This window comes from Mugil cephalus, chromosome 6, assembly GCF_022458985.1.
Source record: "Mugil cephalus isolate CIBA_MC_2020 chromosome 6, CIBA_Mcephalus_1.1, whole genome shotgun sequence".
Taxonomy (NCBI): domain Eukaryota; kingdom Metazoa; phylum Chordata; class Actinopteri; order Mugiliformes; family Mugilidae; genus Mugil; species Mugil cephalus.
Window position 1 is genome coordinate 19,695,389 of NC_061775.1, and position 22,200 is coordinate 19,717,588.

Below are 22,200 nucleotides of genomic sequence, written 5' to 3' on the forward strand. Positions count from 1 at the left end.
CATACAGTCAGGGTTTGGCCTGTGTAGGAGGTAATAAAGTTTTAGTTTTTATGCAAACGCATTACCAAACACCAAAAAAGTGAGAAAAAAAAAAACGGCACTGCTTCGTAACAGCTCAAACATTGTCTGACGAGTACATTCCATTTACATCAAGCCCCAATTCCCAAGTTTGCACTTCTAACTTCGGTTTCAGTCGCCCTTGTCTTGTGTCTCAGGCGGCCCCTCCCAAGCCTTTATCTCTTTGGTTCAGGTCACTCACTGTGTTCTCACGTATTGTTACATGGGTTAAATAAGAAAAGACAGTAAATGCATGCACATGTGTGAGATTGCGGAATTCCTACAGTGTTTTTGCTGCGTCTGTGAGGGAACGGAAAAAACATGATAATTTGTAACAAGGGAGGAATAAACAATGAAGAGATGGGTAGAGAGCACACCTTATGTGATCTCTTTAGAATATACAATATAATGCATCTATGGGAAATGAGATGAAGGGGGGGGGGGTTACGTTAGTGGGTCAGTAATGTGAAGCTATATGTAAACTGTGCTGGTCAGATGCCTTTGATCAATTTGAACTGAAGTTTAAAGTGCAGTAGTTCATTTTTTTCTTTGTTTTTTTGTTTTTACCTTGCGTCTTTCATAGTTTAATAGTTTGAGAGACTGATGTGTACTATGATGACAAACATTGTCTTAAATATAACCACCATGACAAGTAAAGATTCAGCTCAAAAATCGTTGGCGTAGGAAAACGTCACTGCCATATTTTCAGGTAAGTATTAAAATGTGTAACACGAGGGATGTTGTTTACAGCACATTGTTCCACAGATGTTTCCATTAAATCAATCATTAATGTGTTCATCGGCAAAGGTGAAGCTGATTTAAATATCACCAGGTCATTGGTAGTTTCTTCCCCGGGATGGATAGTATCAAAACTATATTTTTATCATCCATTATAACTTACAAGGCACTTAAAACTGTGTGTGACACACAGTGGAGTGAGATGGAAAGTAGCAGAGCCATAAGAACGGAACGTAAATTTGAGTTTCTTTACCCCACGTAAATGCGCCACATGAAACGCAGACACGGGGGGGGGTAGCATTGGAATCACAGGATGTCCTAAGGTAAAACTAATGTGATTTAATGTTTTTCATTTTTTTCAATCTTCTGGCTGTTAAACAGAACAATGGTAAAAGTTGACATGCCACTAAATGCACTAAAGTAGGCTGAGAGTTGCCATCTAAATTCATGGCAAGTCTGGAAAAGCATTGGCCCTGCTCTCAAGTCTAGTCAGTCGCACATCTAACATGTCTCCCAAGTGAGGGACGCACAAAAAGCTTCACCGTTCCTCATAAACCAAAACTAGCAGATGCCATGTGAGATCTTATTGTTGAATAACAGATTCGGGCATCAAAAGATGTTCAGTAACGGGGCCAAATCCCGCCCCTTCCAGTCAACCACGATCAGATCTCATTCCTGAAAAGTTATGCATGATATTCAGAGAGACATGTAACATTTCGAATTATGTCACAATTTACACATAAATTTAATTGCAAAACGTTTCGTTTTTTTTCCAGGCAAAAATTTGGGATAAGGTGTCATATTTTGGTCATTAACGAGCAATTCTCATCAGCTGACAAATAAATGATATGGTTGTTTTAGGGGGTTCAGGATCCCCACCAGCAAACAGAATTTAATGTAGTAAATTCATTCTATTATTCACATTAAGGATGATAAACTACTAAAACAAAAATTAGAAATCATTAAAAAACAAAAAAAAAAGGATACTCATCAGGAAAAATGGCCAAAACGATGTTACGAAAACTGATGAGAAACATGTGAGAGGCGGAGACAAAGACCGAGAAAAAAGTCTCTTCTTTTCAGGTGAACTCTCCAAACTCTCATCCCTCCACTCCCCCCTCCCCTCCCTCCTGCTAAGTTCTCAGGGCAGCTCTGACTGCCTCGGGCTGTTGGTGGGACAGGCCGTCCCCATTTAGGGAATACTGATTGGTTCCTCAAAAGAATCCAGCACATCTTTTGTATTTGACTCCCTTGTATAGTAAACTAATTTTAATCCCGCTCTCAAAGTCAAAGATGGGATTGTTGGGAGCAATAGGCTTTTCTTTAGCATTTGTATCTCTAATTCAGGTAAATATATTATTTCTGCATGTTGAAGACTGTGAATTTATTTTAAGCTTGTGGATGTTTGATGGTTAATGATTACAATGTTTGTGTTATTTACAGATACATCATAGTGCAGCAGGTAAGTCAGTGAACAAAGTTTAATATTCAGACTCCCTATCTGTATGTCATTGGAAAACGAAAGCTGTCACTTTGAGTGGAGGATGCTGTGTGTTATTCAGATAAGATAAAATGATCTTTTGTGTAGTTGTATTATTTGCTGATCATTAATGAAGGTTGTTCTCTAAAAACCCAGCTTCTTCAGAGTGCAAAATCTTGTCAGCAAGTCCATCAAGTGCCACATCGGTTCTGGTAAAATGGGAACAGTATCCCAAAGGAACAGGCTATCTTCTGGACCTCAGAAAGATAAACTCCTCAGATACCGCACCTATTGTGGTTTCTGCGAATCCACAAACAACTGAGCTGAATGTCCACGGTCTGAGTCCAGGACAAGAGTATAAAGTGACTCTCAAAGTTTTTGCGTTCTACTTTGTGGAATGTGTGACTTCAGTTACAGTGGGCACAGGTAATTTCAACCTTTACGCAACCACAATTTTTTTATTTTTGTGGGAAAAATTATGTTTACATGCAATGCTTTGAGCTCAATTTGTACCGTAGCACTCTAAAAGATGCTTCCTCCTCCTCCCAGTCCCAGACACAGCGCAGATATTAGATGCTCGGGCGCTCACCAGTAGTTCAATCACAGTAACATGGAGTACGGTGCCTTCTGCGCAGCACTACTACCTGCAGGTGGTCTCTCAGGCCACCGGAAACATGCTCAACTTTACCTACACCAACACATCAGCTGTGGTAAGAAACCTGCAGCCCTCCACCAACTACGACTGCTACATCTTCACGGCCAACAACGCCGGCCGCGGAAGCAGAAGCAAAGTGAGGACCGTCACAACATGTGAGTCCAGTTTCAGTTCCATCTAGAGCCAAGAAAAACATCTAAAGTTGCACGAATGTCACTGAAAGACAACCTCAAAAGTGTGTATGTGCGTAAAATAACAAGGTATTAATATACTTTTTAAACTACAATATTCAGATGATGTAGAAGCTCTTTCACTTTAACATAAAAAGCATTTAATCGTGTAACCCAATGAAGACGAGAAGAGTGATAGTGCCACTATGCAGACTACCACTCTTACGATTGGTGTGAATTTTTTAGGGGCTTCATTTTCCACACTGACCTACATATAGAGTTGCATTACAAAATTACACCATGTCCCTTAAGCCAACCATTAACGTTTCCCACTCAAACATTTAGAGTCATTTAATACTCACATAGTTTGTCAGTAACGTAAATTCTATATTTTTCTTTTCTTGGTTGCATAATTTTAAAGATTCCCAAGACTTTCAATCACAACTGTATGAGTAAATGTATTTTATTTTTTTTTTGTTAAAATGAACTTTAACTTTGAGTAACTGAGTAACTTATCAATGGCTGTAACAGCAGAATGTGAATATACAGGGATAGTAAGTGTGACATTTTTCCAATCCAAGGAGCTTTAAAGAACTAGCTTCAAACTAGTGATATGAGTTTTTATGGTCAAATGAGTAAATAGTCGTGTCTGATGTCTGATTTTAGTTGTGCAGCCTCCAGTGGGTATTAAAGCAGTGCAGACTCAACTGGATACAGCGAGAGTAACATGGGAGCCGGTGAAGGACGTCCTGTTATACCGATTCGTTATGGTGGACACCGACAACCCCGCCAGCAGGCCGTTCATGTACAACGTCACAGGCACCAGGGTGGATGTTCGAGGCATCCTCCCATGTTCCAACTATCGCATATCAGTGTCCTCATTCAACAAGTTCCTGGTACCGAGCGAGCCCACAGACCACACGTACAGCACCAACAGTGAGTCGGCAGAGCCAAACCAATATCAATAACTTGGTGATTAGGATCTAGGTCAGCTATTCTCTCTGAGGGGTCCCTTTCAGACGTGCAGAACATGATCCTCGGGGTTAAAAGGATTCAGACGCCCTGGCAACCTACTTGTTGTCGAGGCTGTCACGTAAACATAAACCTGAGAAAAATCTAATCTAAAGATATTATTTGGTTTTATTACAGAGTATTATATATGGGGTATACAATATATTGCTGTCAGTGCGCCAATCAGAGACAACTCAAGTATCGTCAGCTATATGAAGTTCTTTCTCAGTTTCTAGAAAACTAAATAATAAAATGTAATGCATTGTGTTGCCTGCAGAGCTGACGCCAGTTTCATCAGTATCCGTGGATTACACCTGCACAACGAATGCCGTCATAGTGTCGTGGTCGACCGTTCTGGGGGCCGAGTCTTACATGGCCACGGTGATGGACGGAAACAGCACCCGGCTGTCCTGTACGAGCCAGGGCAGCAGCTGTCAGGTCTCCGGACTGAGCTGCGGCCAGAACTACGTGGTGCACGTAACGCCAATGTCACAGAACTGCAGGAACTTGGTCAACGCCACGTCGGCCACTTTCCAGACTGGTGAGAGGCAAAATAGAAACAAATACAAGAGGCAAGACGAAGCATCTTCTCTAAAGTCCAGCTTGAAAGACATAAATGACTCATCTTCTTCTTGAGGTCTAATCACTCAAGCTCAAGTGTTGAGTTCAACATAAAACGGCTGGTTTATGATTTAAAAAATTCATTCTCTTCACACTTGAATCAATCCACGACCATAGATGTTCTTCACAAGCACTGAAAAGTCTACACCATTGGTTTTTTTTTTGCATTCATACATTTATTTTAGAGTTACCTTTAAAAGAACTACACTTGAATACAAGCTCACTTGAAAAATTAAGTAGCAAGAAGAAAAGAGAAGAAGAAAGAACCAAGGGCCGTTCGTCTTAAGGGGTTATTTCTTAGCAATTTATCAATGTCGAGCAACTTGTGATAACCAACTTAAAACGAATGAACTCATTCTGGAGTCATTTCAGATACCGGCTCATAAGTTTCTGGTTTTTATAATATTGTTTGGTATCTAAATTCACAAGCACATTCTAAAATAATCAGTAGCATATTCCATTACATACCAAAAACGGCCTAAAATTAAGATAAATCTTTAAACCTCTACACTTACTCTTTAAACCTACTACACAGCTCAAACTGACAACACACATCTCTAGAGCAGTTTTGTGTTATGGTGGATTGTGCTGGACATTAACCATATAAACAATAACCATATAGTTAAAGAATGATCAACACGTCCATGAAACTGCTTTGGGTTTTACTCTTGTAATTGACAACTCCTCCTTTTCATGAAATCCTCCTTTTCATTAATCAAGTTAAGACTAAAACTAATAGGCAAACAAATATATCAGCAGCTTGACCGAGGTTTGAACATTCACAGAAAAATAAGAGATGAGAAAAATGACCATTAAATTACAGAATATTACCAGAGTCATACTCATCTTTGGTAATTACCATAAAGAAAAGGAGGTAATTCGACCCGTGAGTGATGAGTCAAATGAATGCCAGTTTTCTATGATATTGTTGGATGACGAACATTTCCACTGCTACACCCTGCCACCTATTTTGTACCAGCAGCTAATCCTTTCGTCTCATGTATCGCTCCATTTCGTCCTGAGATTCTCTTCGAGCAGCCCCACCCGTGGGTCACATTGTGCACTGCTTAACTTGGATGATGCTGAATATGATTTTAATGAAAAGTGACGTGTCACATGTTGAGAATACACCCATATAACACTTGGAATTGAAACCTTAAATAATTAAATTGGGCGATAGATACGTTTGCAAACGCCTAAAGGCACAAGAGCTAAAAAAAGAAAAAGATTTGCCTTTTTTTTTTTTTTTTTAGATAATTCTTGGAATATTAATGATCTTTGAATGATTTAAGTTTAAAGAAATCTTCTCTAGACTTCTAGACTTCTAAATACTATTTTGATTCACATTTTAATTAAAATTTTAAGACGATGGCTCAAATTATTGTAAAAATACAAGTTACAAACTCAAGCCTATCCTTTATTTATTTTGTATTAGACCTACTTGTTTTTGCCCTAAGGACTACTTAGGTCAAACCGGTCTGGAGGTCATTTGGGAATACTTGTTTACAAGTTTTGTTTGGCATCCAAGTTCACACGTTTTTTTAACGAGTAAGGCGGCCCTTTCCGAGAATTGGGTCTCCCATTGAGCTCCTTTGTGTATTATCATATTGTGTTGTGTTGAACACTGCTAAGAATGAGCCTGTGTTTGTGTGAAACTTTAAACCTCACAGGGTGAAAAGCGCAATCTTCAGTATCAGGGCGTTTTAACCTGAAAAAGTATTTGAGATGCTCGCCTTTGATGTTGACATTTAACCCTGTTTCATTTAATTTTTTGCCTCTCCGTCCATCCATCATCCATCCATCATCCATCCATGTATCTATAGACGAATGTGCGTGAAGGCCTTTTAAATGACTGAAGATCTCTCCTCTTCCAGTTCCTTGTCCTCCCAACAACCTAACGTTGTCGAGGGAATGTTCCAGCAACGTCATCATCTTCTCATGGAACCACACAAGCAACACAGACTACTACCTGGCTACAGCAATTGACTCCAAGGTATGAGAGTAAATTCTGCATTAAAATCATACACTAATCAGCCACAACATTAAGGCCACTGATAGGAGAAGTGTATACTATTGACCATCTTGTGACAATGCAAAGCTCTACTGATGTTGCTTAGACATGTACCATCATGGACCAGACCAGGCAGCCCCCACCCAATAGCAGTGACACTCCTTGATGGCAGCTGACACAAACACACAAAAAAAAAGAACTCAAAAAATGATGAACCTGGCCTGTAAATTCACTAGATCCCAAACAGATCAAGTATCTGTGAGCATTTTATAATCACCCTTATGAGTCTTTCAAATATTCCAATTAAATCATTATTTAAAGAATCAATGGTTACACCTGTAACCTGCATGCATACAGATAATAGCTTCATTATCACTGCAAAAACAATAGGATTGTATCCATCTTTTCACCTACTTCTCTGCAAAAAAGCACAGCAAATGTCTGTACATCTACATCTACTGTACATATTAAACATGATGTGATTTCTCCACACACAGGGAGAAGTCAAGCGATGCCTCACTACAGAAAACTCCTGTTATTTCACACATTCAAGGTGCGGACATAATTATTCCTTCACAGTCTCCTCTGCATCAGGGGACTGCACGAGCGAGACTAGCGACATGGTCGACATCCGCACAGGTATGACAACATATCTACAGAAGTATGTCAACATTTTAGAATAAATTAAGCGTTTACTAATAAATTATCTTCTATTTCCTTATGTTAAGGCTGCTAACTATTCAGCTATGTATTAAATGAATGACACATTCATTTAATTTTAAATTTCTGCAGCATGAGTCGATGCATTATTTATTGAACTGAGCTGAGCTCTGAGTCCATTCTAATGTGAGCGCCCTCTGGTGGAGATCTAGTCCAACTGCTTTTAATAACCATTAACGATGACAAGGTTGTGTGTCAAAACCATCAATCATAACTTCCCCTTATTGCTACAACATTATTTGACCTATTTTTATCTTTTTCAAATAGATTTTTTTTTTTTTTTAAAGATTAACAAACTAAACCATTTTGTCCAAATGTCTCCAGCACCCTGTATGCCCCAGAATCTGCAAACATCAGCCATGTGCAGCTCTGACGATTTGCTCAGCACATGGGACCATGCTGAGGGGGCGAAGTACTACACAGTGCACGCCCTCGGCAACTACAACAACAGCAGCTACAGCTGCACTTCAGTGTCCAACAGCTGTGTCATGGAAGGCATTAGCTGCGGAGAGAACCTGAGCATCAACATCACAGCTTATGATGACGAGTGTTCCAGTCCGCCGATGTTGGGGCTTTCAGCTGAGACAGGTGAGAAGATCCTCAAGGTACTTATATAAACCCAATCTTATTGATACATTTGCAATTTAAGGTGGAGTTAACTTTATGCAATTGCTACTGTCTGACTGTTCTATATGGAAATGTAAATATTTTGGTGTATATCGGTTAAGATTTACATTAAATGGTCATGTTGCATTCTACCAATGGATAATTGATAATGGATGGTCTTAAATAACTAATACTCTCTCCCATTTTAATATGTAACATACAGAGGGGGAGAAGTATAATAACTTAATTAACTGAAAGCCAGTTTTATCATTTATTAATAGTTTAACACTTCTAACATGTCAATTTTGTCTAATTTCTCAAATGTAAAGGTTTTCTATTCATTTAATTGTAAATTGAATATCCTTTAGTAAGAAATTTGGATATAATATAATAGAGCCTTTTGAGGAAGTGACTGTAATTTTAAAGTCTCAAGGCGGCCTGAGATTAATTCATGGGAAAGGAAAATTAATCTCTCTCTTCTCGTTCAGTCCCATGCGCGCCCCAGAACGTGACAGTTGCCAAGAAATGTGGTGACGACTCCATCAGGGTAAACTGGACCATGAACAGTGGTGCGCTCTTCTACGTCACAACGGCCAGGGACAGCGACGGCGTCGTGCACAGCTGTAACTCCATGGACATGCTCTGCGTCCTCGACGGCTTGAAGTGCGGCACCAACTACAAAGTCCACGTCATTGCGTCCAACTTTATGTGCAACAGCACTGAGAGTGAGGTGGTGACCGTAGAGACAGGTACTGTGAGGATGCACGTTCATCTTCTTCTCAATTTATTATGTATTTCAAGCGGGTTTTCAAATTAACAGTATTAGTCTTCCAAAAACCTGAATCCAAAGCTGATGATTTCCATTATTTACAAATGAAACTGTCCAATAAAGTGATCTCTCATTCCGTCTCATTTCAGCCGCCTGCCCGCCAGGAAACCTTTCTGCCACCCTGGACTGCGTAGCCAACGAGGCACTGATTTCCTGGCAAGGCCAACCCAATATGAACTCCTACACCGCCACCATCGTGGATGCAGGTCAGGGACTTCTCAGCTGCAGCTCCACTACAACCAGCTGCAAAGTCCCCAACCTGAAATGTGGCCAGAAGTACACGGTCACCGTCAGCCACCATGATGGCATCTGCCCCAGCATGCCCTCTAAACCCATCTACATGGATTCTGGTAGGAACACCCTCGCCATTATGATTTGACCTCGTGTCACGGTATCGCTTTACGTCTTAGTAAATCTTAGTGGCACAAATTGTTTTCATCATCAATACAGCCCAAGCTAAAAGGAATACACTAAAATTGGATTTACGTGCAGATATCAATCAAAACTTAGAAATTCAAGAGATGGTGCATTTAGTTTTATGAATCGCCCCTTTAAGCTAGGGCTTCGTATTACTGCCTAGCCTTGAAACCAAGGCTGTAGAAGGGATTGAGAATCTAAAAAATGTCTGTTTCGCTTTACAGACAGTATATAGTCAACGTTACCCTCCTTAAAAGCTTGTACATCAGGATCTGTAATTTGTCTTCACATCACTGCCTCTCCATCTTCAGCAAATAACTTCACTGCCTCAAGTGTCTGTATCTGTGTATTCTTCTCGTCTCTGTCCAGTTCCTTGCGGACCAGCCAACCTGCACGCCAACGTGGACTGCACAACAGGTGGAGTGACTATCAGCTGGAACGCATCCAAAACCGCAGAAGGCTACACCATCAAAATCTTGGGCAGCAACGAGGAGATGATTTACAACGTCACAGACACAAAGCTGAGCCTCAACACACTGCAGTGCGGGCAGGAGTACACAGTGAGGCTGAGGTCCTACAACGGGAGCTGTCCCAGTCGTCCCTCGGAGATAAGATTCAAAGAAGGTAAAGGCAGTCGGGCAGAGAAATCTGGACCAATACAAAATACTGATACCAAATACACAAATAACTGGATAATTGAACTTAAAGAGACATTAGGAGACTTTAATTCATATTATGTATGCAGGTATTAAAATCAAATTAAATCAGCTGTATTTTCCATACATATATGGAAAAAAACATTAAGTAAAAGCAAATAAATTTTTTGTACAGTATTGTATTAACCTTTAATTTATATTTGGAGTAACTTTTGTATGTTATGTGTATGTTTTAGTGGGTAAAACAATTCCACCATGTTCCTTTATAACATAAAAGATGAGCATAAATGTACTGAGGTGATCTTTCGTTACTCCTCCAGCGCCATGCGTGCCAGTCAATGTGACGGCGAAAAGAGACTGTCACCAGAACTTCGTGGATGTCATGTGGCAAGCAAGCCGCGGAGCCAAAAACTACACCGCAATCGCCATTGATAAAGACGGCAATCGACAGAAGTGCGTCTCCAACGGGACGTCTTGCAGGCTGGAGGATGTAGCGTGTAGCCAGGTTTACAATATCACTGTGGTCGCTGTGGATGACGCCTGCACCAGTGCAAAGAGCGCCACTGTGAAACTAACAACTGGTAAATTATTGATAGAAATATTTATTTTGAATATTTGAATTATGTGGGTCTGGGTTTGAGTCCAGCTCCGGCCTTTCTGGGTGGAGTTTGCATGTTCTCCCTGTGTCTCCAGGTACTTCAACCTCCAAAGACATGCTTGTTAGGTTAATTGGTGATTATAAATTGACCCTAGGTGTGAGTGTGAGCTGGGATAGGTTCCAGCAACCCCCGCAACCCAAGTGAGGTTAAGCGGTTGTAGAAGAGGAGACGAGATGAATTATGTGGTAGTTTCTTTCTCTCACAGCTCACATATACGGTGTCTCCTCCCTTTGTAGAACCCTGCCCTCCCACTCAGCTCACCGCTTCAATCAACTGCACCGGTAACTCTGCCAAGTTAACCTGGACCGGCAGCCTCAACGCCGCGTCTTACACCGGAAAGGCAGTGAGCACAGACGGACACAATGTGAGCTGTGACGCGAGACTAAACCTGGGCTGCTATTTGGATGGCCTGCACTGCGGGAAGAAGTACACCTTCACCGTGTCAGCTTCAGGTGGTAACTGTGAGAGTCCTGACAGCGTGCCAGTCATCCGCACCACTGGTGAGAAAAGCTCCGTTCCTAAAGCCTTATCAATCCTTGTCAACATTAACTTTCGTTTCCAGCGTTTACTCTCATAATCGCACTACGGCCGAGTCTGACCCTCTTCCTCTTGTACCAGCCCCATGTGCGGTTCAGAATGTGATCACCACCCTCAACTGCAGCGCCGACACACTGACCATCAGCTGGACACCCGGATCCATGCCAGTAAACTACAGCGCCACCGCTGTCACTGCAAGCGGCATGTCACTTAGCTGCCTTACAGAGGGTTCAAGTTGTAAAATCACAAATTTACAGTGTGGACAGCAGTACACTGTGGCGGTGAAACCCATCAGCAGCACGTGTGAAGGAAAGAGAAGCGTCCCGGAGATTGTTAATTCAGGTGCATTTGTCAATTTACCAGCAGAGCATGGTGTTCGTGGAAAATATAGTTTAGGTTTTGACCTTGTAGTTCATAATCTAACGCTCACTCCTTTCTTTTTTTTAGTCCCCTGTGTCCCCATGAACGTCCAAGGCACCGTGGAGTGTTCCACTAACACGGTGAAGGCTTCCTGGGGTGCGACTGCTGGTGCAGCGTCCTACGTCACCGTCCTGAAGGGAGAAGGAGGTTTCTCCGCTGACTGCCACACGGTCAACAACAGCTGCACATTCCCTCACCTGCAGTGCGCTCAGACGTACATGTTCAGCGTGGTGGCCCTCAACGACAGGTGTAACAGCTCCAAGAGCGCCACGATCTCAGCAACAACTGGTAAATGAGCCTCTTAGCTTGGTCACGTTTAAAAGAATAAGGCGGTGTTTATCCTATTAACAATGAATCCCATGAAAAATCTAAATAAAAAAAAAAACGTATCTTTGAATCAATCCACAACTGTCTTGCTGTCATAAATATAAGTAGTGCAGCAGCATCTTTGTGTATTTAATGAAAACAATAAGCTCCTCATTTATGCCAGTTTGACAGATGTTTGCACAAAACTACCATGCCCAGTTGTTTTAGGATATTCAACCTTAATATAAGCTGAGGGCTTCAGACAATAGGGAATATCTACACATGGGCTTATATTTCTTGCTTTGGAGAATATGCAGAATATGCAAAATATTAAATAGTATTCGTCTTATCATTTATACAAGACAGAGTAAATCTATTCATAATTTAAATGTCTGCAAATTCTTTTACTTTCTTTTTTTAATTCATCATTCCTCAACCTCCTGTTGAGGATATTATGGTTTTTATGGGTCGACTTATCATTGTTAGCGTTCAGATCAAAGTTCTGCTGAAAGTAGCTGCTTCAGTGAGATCAATCTGTCAAAAACATCTTAATAATACTTAAAGCTGAAACTAATGTTTTCCATCATCAAATAGTCATACCGGTTACTCTCTCCTCTAACCTCCAGCCCCGTGTGACCCTACGAACGTTTCCGCTTCTCTGAACTGCCTCTCCGGTGTGGCGACGGTGATGTGGAGGGCCAGCGCCGGAGCCAACGATTACACGGTCGTAGCTGAGGCCGGCGGAAACGTCGACTCCTGCAAAACCACCGGTACTTCCTGTGAGCTGACCAAGCTGCAGTGTGGGGAGGACTACACTGTGACGGTACTGGCAGGAGACGCCAAGTGCAACAGCTCCATACTCGCCAAAACTAATATAACGACAGGTAATGGTTCATTTTACTTGAAGACCACAAGTGCAAATGATTTAAGGATACGCTTAGTAGCTAATATGAGTTTATTATTTATTTAATCTAATATAACCTATAACCACAAAAAGGCAATAAATCATGTTTGAAATTAATGATTCATTAATTGGAATCATTTAGCCAAAATAAAACCGAGATGGAGATTTATAATGGAAAACAGATTAGATTTAGACAAGTTTTTTAGACTCCATTGTGTTGCATGTGTCCATCATGTGCCTTGTGTCCAGCCCCCTGTGCGCCAGTGATCAAGAACCACTCACTGGACTGTGCCTCCAACCACGCCATTGTCACCTGGCACAAGGACGAGGACGCCATGAGCGTCACGGTCAATGCAACCTCCAGCAGGGGGCACTCATATTCCTGCAGCTCTTCCTCCAACAGCAGCTGTGTCCTGGACCAGCTGATGTGTGGACACACCTACACTGTCAGGGCTGTGGCACGAGGAGTCCAGTGTTTGAGCAAAGCCAGCTCTTCTTTTCAGATTGTCACAGGTGTGTTGGAAAAATCTGTAGTTAGAAGGTTAGCAACCTCACCAGCTGATGATCCAAGTAAAAACACAAAGATAAAAAAAATAATAATTATTGTTCCTGGTTTGCAGAATTAGTCAATTAGTTTTATAAGTATGAAAAGGGCTAGGAAAAAGAACTGTTATTGCTCTCTTTGTCAGCTTAGGTGGGAAACTTACATTTATTTGTCTTCTGTCACTGGTCTGAGTTTCTGGGGTCAAAACTTTGTAAAAGCTCTTCCACAGTTTGGACATCTTTTCTACCGTAGAGCTCAGAATCAGGTTAAAGTGGAGCTAAAAACCTGACTGTACTCCTTTCACACGCAGCGCCCTGCACACCTGCAAACGTGGAGTACCAATACTCCTGCGAGACGAGCATTGCCTTCGTGAGCTGGGACGAGGCTCTGGGCAGGAAGAGTTTTTACGTCTACGCCCAATCTGGAGACAGCATGGTCTCCTGCAACACCAGCGAGACTTACTGCTCCCTGCCCTCGCTCCTGTGCGGCCGAACGTTCGACGTGAAAGTGATAGCTGTGGCCGACCAGTGCAACAGCAGCATGCCCGGTGTAACGTGGATACACACTGGTAAGAGTGGAAACTACATGGCTGTGGGTACCGGTTATTAAATAGACGGCATTTCTTTTTCATCATATTTGAATTATAATGCAGTTAAACAGTAAACTGATTTGAAAAAGCATTCAGGGTACAAAACCCAAAAAAAATCTGTATCATACTGAAATTAATGGAAGTCAATGGATATCTGCATTAAAATACATTTAAGTTGCAATGAAGTATAAATTGTAATATATCTATTAAAGTTTAGATTCCTGTTTGGTCAGGTATATTAGATCAAATCTCAGAGACCAGAAGGTAAACATTTGCTAAAGAAACTTAGTTAGTTAAGTGTACTTTCCTGTTAAGATTCAATGCAATTTCATCTTTTTCCCCATCAGCCCCTTGTGCTCCCATGAACGTCAGCGCTTCCCTGGTGTGCAACAACAACACGGCGGAGGTGAGCTGGAAACCCAGCCCCGGCGCCGTGTCCTACAATGTGACGGCCACTGCCAGAAACGGGGACATCAAACGGTGCTCCACAAACGGCACGACTTGTCAGCTACCCAACATGCACTGCGCTCAGACCTACATCATCACCGTCAGCCCCTTCTCTAAGAAATGCAAGGGCTACGACAGCTTCCCATACACCTACATTGCAGGTGAGAAGGAACTCGGGTGTCTTAGATGTGCTATGCATTTTACAAAATGAAAAATACTATAATTAATTAAAAAAAAAAAAAAAAAAGAGGAAACACACTTCTTTTAATTGTATGCCATGTGATACATCAACTTCCGGTCTTTATGTTTCCTGCAGGTCCTTGCCCTCCCACCAACGTCAACGTGGCTTTGCAGTGTGTCGGCAACGTGGGCCACGTGACCTGGAACGCAGCTCTGTACGCAGATCTCTATGAGGTCACAACCATACCTTCTATTACAGACCAGCATGCCCACACCTGCTCCTCCAACACAACAAACTGCCCCCTCACAGACCTCCACTGTGGGGAGACGCTCGCCGTCACCGTGGTTACCGTGGAAAGGGGCTGCAGAAGCAAACCCAGCGTACCATTCATTTTCCAATCAGGTTATTTCACACATGATGATATATATATATATATATTTTGTTTACAATTTATCCACCTGCTCAGTTAAAAATAAAAGGAAATTCTGTCCTTTCCAACATCTCCTTCTGAATAACTGCACAGCCAACACTGCTGGACATTAAATCTAAATAAAATCCCATTTCTCTCATGTTCTCAGTCATCTGCCCACCCATGGGTGTGGCAGGGGTGACCACTTGCAGCAACAATGACATCACAGTAAGATGGGACCCCAGTCCAGAAAGTGGAGTTAACTACTTCGTCTATTCCCAAGAGTATAATGGGACTGTTGCCAACTACTCCACAGCTCGGACATCTCATGTGATCTCTGGGCTGCAGTGTAGCCAGAAGTATATGTTCAAAGTTGCCGCCAGGGACTCTGACTGCACCAGTCTCTCCAGCAAGCAGATAGAAACTGAAACAGGTAAATACTGGTATATTAACATTATCACCAAGAGAAACTCAGAGCAAGTCATTTTTTTCTGGTAAGGTGAACAGAGCAGTTAATCTGTTCAGTAATTATTTTTTTTAGTTGTTTTATCAGACTACAGTGCAAAATAGATATGGCATTTATAATGATATTAAAATGTGATAATCAGCATTTTTTTTTATTTAAGCAACTAAAATACTTAACATTTTTGTTACTCAGACTCAGGATGTGTCAATTATCAGGCTAAATTTTCATTAAAAAATCACTATTCAAACATTCCTTACGGTTACGTTTTCTGTAAATTTGACCTTTAAATGGTTTCATTTAAAACAGTAACACTTTTATCTTAATATAAAATGACTTCCTTGTCCTTAATTGTATCAAAGCTGGACATTAAAGTACTGCTATCATTTACCAGCCAAACTTAAATCACACAGAACATTATGTGCATATATATTGATTATACTGATTTGTAGGTTACCTATAATTGGTCATTTTCATGTGATAAATATAGTAAACTGGTATTGCTTCTATGTCTTATAAACTTTCATGTAATTACATCTAAAATTTTTAAGTAACTTAAGCAGGTGTTGTTTCAAACATAATCATTTGTCCTTTGCCTCGTTCCTCCCAGCCCCATGCCCTCCAACAAACCTGACAGTCAGAACTGAATGTGGCACCAACTTGGCAATTTTGTCCTGGGCACCGAGCAAATTTGCCATCTCCTACGTAGCCAAGGTAACCGGCACCCACGGCCAGGTGGTTTCCTGCTTCTCAAACACGACAACTTGCTCGGTGAAGGTGGACTGTGGTCGCCAGTACTCAGCAGTCGTGGTAGCTTCAACTGCGACATGCAACAGCAGTGCATCAGCATCCTTGAATTATGTGTCGGGTAAATGCCTCAATGTTTCTTTTTGTTTTGAATCTAAAAACCTGATATACAAACTGCTTCATTATTCAGTTGATAACTTTCCTCTTTCTTCTCAACCCTCCAACAGCTCCCTGTTTGCCCGACAGGGTGCAAGCAGAGCTGGACTGCAATGCCAACTCCTTTGCAGTGCAGTGGAGGGGGAGCGTCGGCGACATCGGCATGTACACTGCGATCGCCATCGGCAGTGACGAGTCGCGACAAACTTGTGACACCCACACCACCAACTGCACCATCCAGAATGTGAAATGCGGCCTACTTTACAGCATCGTTGTCACTACAGCATCGGTCGACTGTGGCACCATCGAAGGCTCAAACTACAAGATGCATTCAGGTAGCAAAAGTTCAATACTGTATGTTAATTTGGGGCAAATATGAAGTTTAATGTCAACCTTTCTCTCTTCATCACCAGCTCCCTGTAAGCCAAAGAACGTGTCGGTGAATTTGCAGTGCAGCACCAACGTGGCGTCCGTTACCTGGGGAAACTCAGGCCCAGACCAGACCCAGGTGGTGACCGCGGTGGACATGAGAGGAGGGGTCGTCACCTGCAACTCCAGCAGCTCCAACTGCACTTTCGACCAGCTGACATGCGGAAAGCAGTACACCATCAGTGTGACCGGACACACGAACACATGCAGCAGTGAACCAGCTTTAGCTCGACAGCTCAACACAGGTACTTAATATAACACTATAATCAGTCAGAGGGACATTTTTTATTAGAAAGTCTATTTCTTTCAGGGACCATGTACAAAATACATTAATTGAATAGTGCAAAGAGAGGTTTAGTATCAGACTTAGCTAAAATCTGATTTCCATCTGCAGTCTTTCACACCAACAGGACATTTTACTTGCATTTCTGTGGCCTGCAGCAGACATTCTACAAATTCTGCTGTAAATAATATATCGTAAAAAGGGAACTGGATAATTTTCTACGCTTTATGCACAACAAATTGCAAGAAAAACAACAACTTTAGAAGTGAAAATGTGTGTTCAGCAGTATATGGTACTCAGAAATGCTAGATTGTGTACCTATGTTTATTGTTTTAAGCAAAAAGAAATCTACTCCAAACTTGGTTGGTAGAGCAATATTCTGGATTTTGCATGCAAGATGTTTCATATTATCTTTATTATTAATATTAAAATAATATAACACAATTGGCTATCAAGCTAAACACTCAGCAGTAGACAAATAATGTGTTAATGAAGATACAGGTGTTTTACATGAAACATATTTATGTATTGGCAGTGCTGACATTTTTATTTACATTACATAGCAATGATATCACAATGTTTAAAACCCACCAACGAAACGTTCAGAGTTAAATAAAATGTGCAGTGTGTTGCAAGCTTGAGGATGCATGAAACTTGTACTTACCTCATGCTTTTCCCCATCCAGCTCCATGTATGCCCACACACCTCACAGCGCGAGTGGACTGTCAAACCGGCATCACCGTGGTAACATGGGACGCAGCCCTCGGTGCCACGTCTTACACCGTCTACGCTCGGGGCAGCCTCGGCCACAACGCGGTGTGTAACAGCACCGACACCAACTGTGACTTCTCCAACCTGGCGTGTGGTCAGGACTACAACATCTCCGTGCTGGCTCGCCATAACACCTGTGTCAGTTTGATCAGCAAGTCTATCATCGCCACAACGGGTAATGCAATGCTAACAGATAAACTGTTAATTAGATGTAGAAACAAATTGTTTTACTTTTACTACTTTTTTTAAACACTATAAATGGGACACGGAACCAAATATATTTAGAAAGATGCTTTTATCTTTATATTAATGTTTAAGTCTAAACGGTACACAGACAGAAACCCCCCTCTTTGTCATTAATACTTGGTTCATTCCAGCGGGGAAACACTTTAGCTAACGTTAGCTTCTTTAGCTAATCTTTTGATTTTTAACTAGTTTCAGTTCACGTGTTTTTGAAACAATGTGAGTTGTAACGCGTAAATTATTTAGAGTTTCATAAATTACACTCCTAATGTATTAAGTCTCATTAGTTTATCCACATGTAATTAGCACAGTTATCTTGCTGTCTCTTGTCATTAGCCGACAACCTGATCGCTAAGTTAATGTGTAACGTTATTTTGACAAAGAACTGAGTTAAATTTAAGTAACTACGTGTAGCAAATGTGAACTTAAACTACTTTAAACACTTTTGTCAGCTAAGATGTTGTTAAACTGGTGAGTAAATCAAGGACATTTCCTTGACTAATACTGCTATTCAATGCTGTGTCAACATTAGCTAGTAAAGTATTAATAAGGTAACTTACACACAACATTTTAAGTTTTTGCTCTTTCATCCAGAATCAATTATTACATTTTTGTGAGATAAATATTGATATACTGCATGTTGTTTTGGGGATAAATGAACATGGTCTTGCTCATGTAGCATAGGAGCCTGTCATATATTGTAAAGAGGAAAGAAAATTGATTTGTTGTGCCTTATAAGAAGTTTTGGGAAACTATTTACCTATAGTGCACACTTTGCTAAAGTACCAGCATTGTTAAGTTTTCATAAAACACAGCTAAAGTTCAAGAATTAGTATCAATAGAAACAAACTCCAATGATGCTAACAATGCTAACAAAGCAAAAGTAGAAATTACATTTTATCTTAAACAAAGAAAACCCTCATATTTCCTCCTGTCATCCCTTTTTGTGCAGGCCCTTGTCCCCACAGTGGTCTGAAGACGGCACTGGTCTGTGAAACCAACAGAGCTGTGGTGTCTTGGACTCCTGGCAGTGGCATCCTCTACTACAACGCCTCAGCTGATGCTTTTAACATTAATCATAAACAGACCTGCTCAACCAACAGCTCCACCTGTAACATCAGCTCCCTGCAATGTGGGGAAAGCTATAAAGTGAGTGTCAGTGGACAGGGACAGAACTGCCCCAGTCCTGCCCAGTCCTGGCACAGAATCAACACAGGTAGGCTAATCTATCTATATCTATTAGTATAACCTCCTCTAAGTGTAAAGCTCAAATCTTATACAACTTACTTGTGGTATAATAGATACAAAGCTCCTTTAGTGTCATCTGCATATGACTGTAAAATGACCACCAGATATTTCAGTTGTTGTGCATTTCTTCCATTTATAAAAACTCTTTATATGATGCCTATTAATGATCTGACTCACTTTTCTCCTGCTCCAGCTCCCTGTCCTCCCACCAACTTGACCATAAATTCTTCCTGTACATCGAACAACATCTCTGTGTCATGGCTGGCCTCCAAGGGCTCCTTGTCTTACATGGCCGTGGCTGAAAATGCTCAGGGCCAGCGGTGGTCCTGTAACACCAGTAGCACCACCTGCCAGATAGCTAATCTGCTCTGTGGACAACAGTACAAGGTCTACGTCTCTGGTATTGATGAAAAGTGTATGGGAGCCAAGAGTGAAATCAAAATGATTCGCACTGGTAGGTATCTAAACGCATCATTTCAAACTGCACATTTTTTGTAAAAAGAAAAAAAGCCTCAAATATATCCTATTTATTTCACATTTCATCTTAATATATATCATTTAACATTTGAGCAAAGAATCAATGATTTATTGGATTGGATTTGTCTCCCATTGACGCCTCCTAGTGGAGGAGCAAACAACTTACTCCATTTATAACGTAAGACTTAATTGAACGATGCAAGAAAAACAAAATAAAATTCCCTTTCAGCTTCCAATATTTTAGAAAATCCACACATATAAACATACACTGTAAGCCACAATATGAGCCATAGAACTGAGTCAACAAATAACCAGGTTAAATTGTGGATTTTATATTACACCTTAATTCATTTGGTAATTATAGTAAATAATAATAAAGGTCTTCACAATTATATTTTGCTATATTTATGCTGATATGCATTAGTTTTATTCTTGTTGCATGAGGATTTATAATTTAATGTTTCCCTTCTTTTGCAATACTTTTATTCAACCTCAAGGCTAAGTTGGGTTTATTTGAGCAGCTTACATCTGTGGCAATACAGTGACAGTGATGTCTTTTCTCTCCTTTCAGCTCCATGTGTCCCAAACAACATACAGAACCATCTGGACTGTCTGTCCGGTGTCCTCAATGTTACCTGGGAGTCGACTGGTTACTATGTGAAGTTCCGCGCGTCAGTGAGGAGCAGCAGTGGTCATGAAAGCGTTTGCTCAACTGATAAGCACCACTGCGTAGTACGGAATTTGCAGTGTGGTCTGACCTATGACGTTAAAGTCGTCGCCCAAGATGATGCCTGCAACAGCTCCCACAGCCCCATAAAGCAGGTCCACACAGGTATGTAAAGCTACAGGTGATGGTGATGCTACTATGTATTTAGATTTAAATTGTGTTCTGCCAAGAATTTTTTTCATGAAAGAAGAAATGAAGTTTATCATCTCTTCTTCTTCTCTCTTGCTCAGCTCCCTGCCCACTCTCGTCCTTCGTTCCTACTGTGAACTGTAGCACCGGAGTGGTATCCGTCACCTGGAGCAGCAGCGTGGCCGGGGTCCTGTACACCGTGTCTGCAGTCGACGCAGTCGGCCACAAACATAATTGCAGCAGCAAAATGAGCGGCTGTAACCTCAGCTCACTGGAGTGCGGGACAGAGTACAATGTCACTATTACACCGTCCAGGAATGGATGCGTAGGCAGAGACAGCTCTACAGAAATGATCACAACAGGCAAGGATCAATATTCATAGCTTATTTAAATGTAGATCTACTTTTGTCCAGTGTTCAGATTTATCGCCATTTGCACATTTTATATTGACTCTGTGTTATAATTGATTCATATTAATGTGTTTATTATGCCACATATTCTTATTACGTAACCATTTGAATGTATAATTTCACAAGGACTTCTTGGACCATAGCACACTCCTACAACCTTTTTGTAATGTCTGCATTCAAGATTATTAATTGTTGCTGTCAGAGTATAAATCACATTTACAGTTACACATAAATACAGTAATTACAAAATTCTTGTTCCCTTTGGTTACTACCTAACTTCTTCAACTACAGTCAATATAAGCTCCAGAACATAAATTCAATTATGAAATAATTAAGATGACAAAAACACATTAAACGCTACGTTACTTTAAAGTAAAACCCATGAATGTGAGTAGTGTGTGCATCTAATGTACTGATCTGTCCCTGTTTACTTCCAGTTCCATGTGTACCTCAGCTGTCGGAGGTGGAGATCGACTGCTTGACAAACTCAGCGTGGGTGATGTACGAAGAGTCTGCCGGAGCCGAAAACTATGTTGTTGTGGCGACAGACAGCCTGGGTAACGATGAGACGTTCGAGTGTAACGCCACGTCAGATGGGATGTGTGCTCTGCCGCCCTTAACTTGCAGCCAGAATCTCACCTTTACCCTCATGGCCCATGATCAGCAGTGCACCAGCGCACCCAGCAATGCTATCACAGCTGAGACAGGTACATGAAAAATACTACAAATGTATTAATTTAAAGTACTTGGCTGATGCCCAACACATTGTGGATGTAAATTGACTAGTTATCTCTAAACATTATGAGTTACTTTTTCCTTTCCTGGGATTATTTTAATGAAACATTTTTACCCAAACAGCCACAAACGTTATTATTAACATAAACTTCATGAAGAGGACTACAGCTTGGTTTTGATGAAGAAGTAGAGGGTTATTTTTTTCCTGAATATTTATGTTTTATGTTTGTTTGACCTCATTAAATATTTAAAATTTAAAAAGTATTTATTTTTCTGCTAATCTGCTCTAAATTAACATGAAAAAAGTGCTTAACATAGCCACCCTTTCACAACTATTGAATGTGGTAGTGCGCTTTAGCTTAGCTTTAGCTTTGATTCACATTTCTCATTTATATAATAAATGATGTTTTTTGTG

The 22,200-nt window shown here is 41.0% G+C and overlaps 1 protein-coding gene across 1 annotated transcript in view; it reads left to right on the forward strand.

Annotated features, from left to right (window-relative positions):
- The first annotated feature begins 2,023 nt into the window (after window positions 1-2,023).
- The window catches only part of LOC125008801, a 37,673-nt gene continuing 17,496 nt past the window's right edge, over window positions 2,024-22,200 (forward strand). Inside the window, exons 1-31 of the mRNA XM_047586111.1 lie at window positions 2,024-2,142; window positions 2,239-2,257; window positions 2,432-2,701; window positions 2,825-3,085; window positions 3,767-4,036; window positions 4,389-4,652; window positions 6,607-6,725; window positions 7,241-7,382; window positions 7,788-8,051; window positions 8,558-8,818; window positions 8,988-9,248; window positions 9,685-9,939; window positions 10,292-10,552; window positions 10,867-11,130; window positions 11,249-11,509; window positions 11,615-11,875; window positions 12,520-12,777; window positions 13,047-13,310; window positions 13,652-13,909; window positions 14,278-14,538; window positions 14,694-14,960; window positions 15,137-15,400; window positions 16,041-16,298; window positions 16,405-16,668; window positions 16,747-17,007; window positions 17,731-17,991; window positions 19,012-19,275; window positions 19,501-19,761; window positions 20,356-20,616; window positions 20,742-21,002; window positions 21,488-21,757. Of these exons, the coding sequence (XP_047442067.1) occupies window positions 2,089-2,142; window positions 2,239-2,257; window positions 2,432-2,701; window positions 2,825-3,085; window positions 3,767-4,036; window positions 4,389-4,652; window positions 6,607-6,725; window positions 7,241-7,382; window positions 7,788-8,051; window positions 8,558-8,818; window positions 8,988-9,248; window positions 9,685-9,939; window positions 10,292-10,552; window positions 10,867-11,130; window positions 11,249-11,509; window positions 11,615-11,875; window positions 12,520-12,777; window positions 13,047-13,310; window positions 13,652-13,909; window positions 14,278-14,538; window positions 14,694-14,960; window positions 15,137-15,400; window positions 16,041-16,298; window positions 16,405-16,668; window positions 16,747-17,007; window positions 17,731-17,991; window positions 19,012-19,275; window positions 19,501-19,761; window positions 20,356-20,616; window positions 20,742-21,002; window positions 21,488-21,757 (7,420 nt within the window). The 5' untranslated portion in view covers window positions 2,024-2,088. The remainder of the gene's footprint in view (window positions 2,143-2,238; window positions 2,258-2,431; window positions 2,702-2,824; window positions 3,086-3,766; window positions 4,037-4,388; window positions 4,653-6,606; window positions 6,726-7,240; window positions 7,383-7,787; window positions 8,052-8,557; window positions 8,819-8,987; window positions 9,249-9,684; window positions 9,940-10,291; window positions 10,553-10,866; window positions 11,131-11,248; window positions 11,510-11,614; window positions 11,876-12,519; window positions 12,778-13,046; window positions 13,311-13,651; window positions 13,910-14,277; window positions 14,539-14,693; window positions 14,961-15,136; window positions 15,401-16,040; window positions 16,299-16,404; window positions 16,669-16,746; window positions 17,008-17,730; window positions 17,992-19,011; window positions 19,276-19,500; window positions 19,762-20,355; window positions 20,617-20,741; window positions 21,003-21,487; window positions 21,758-22,200) is intronic.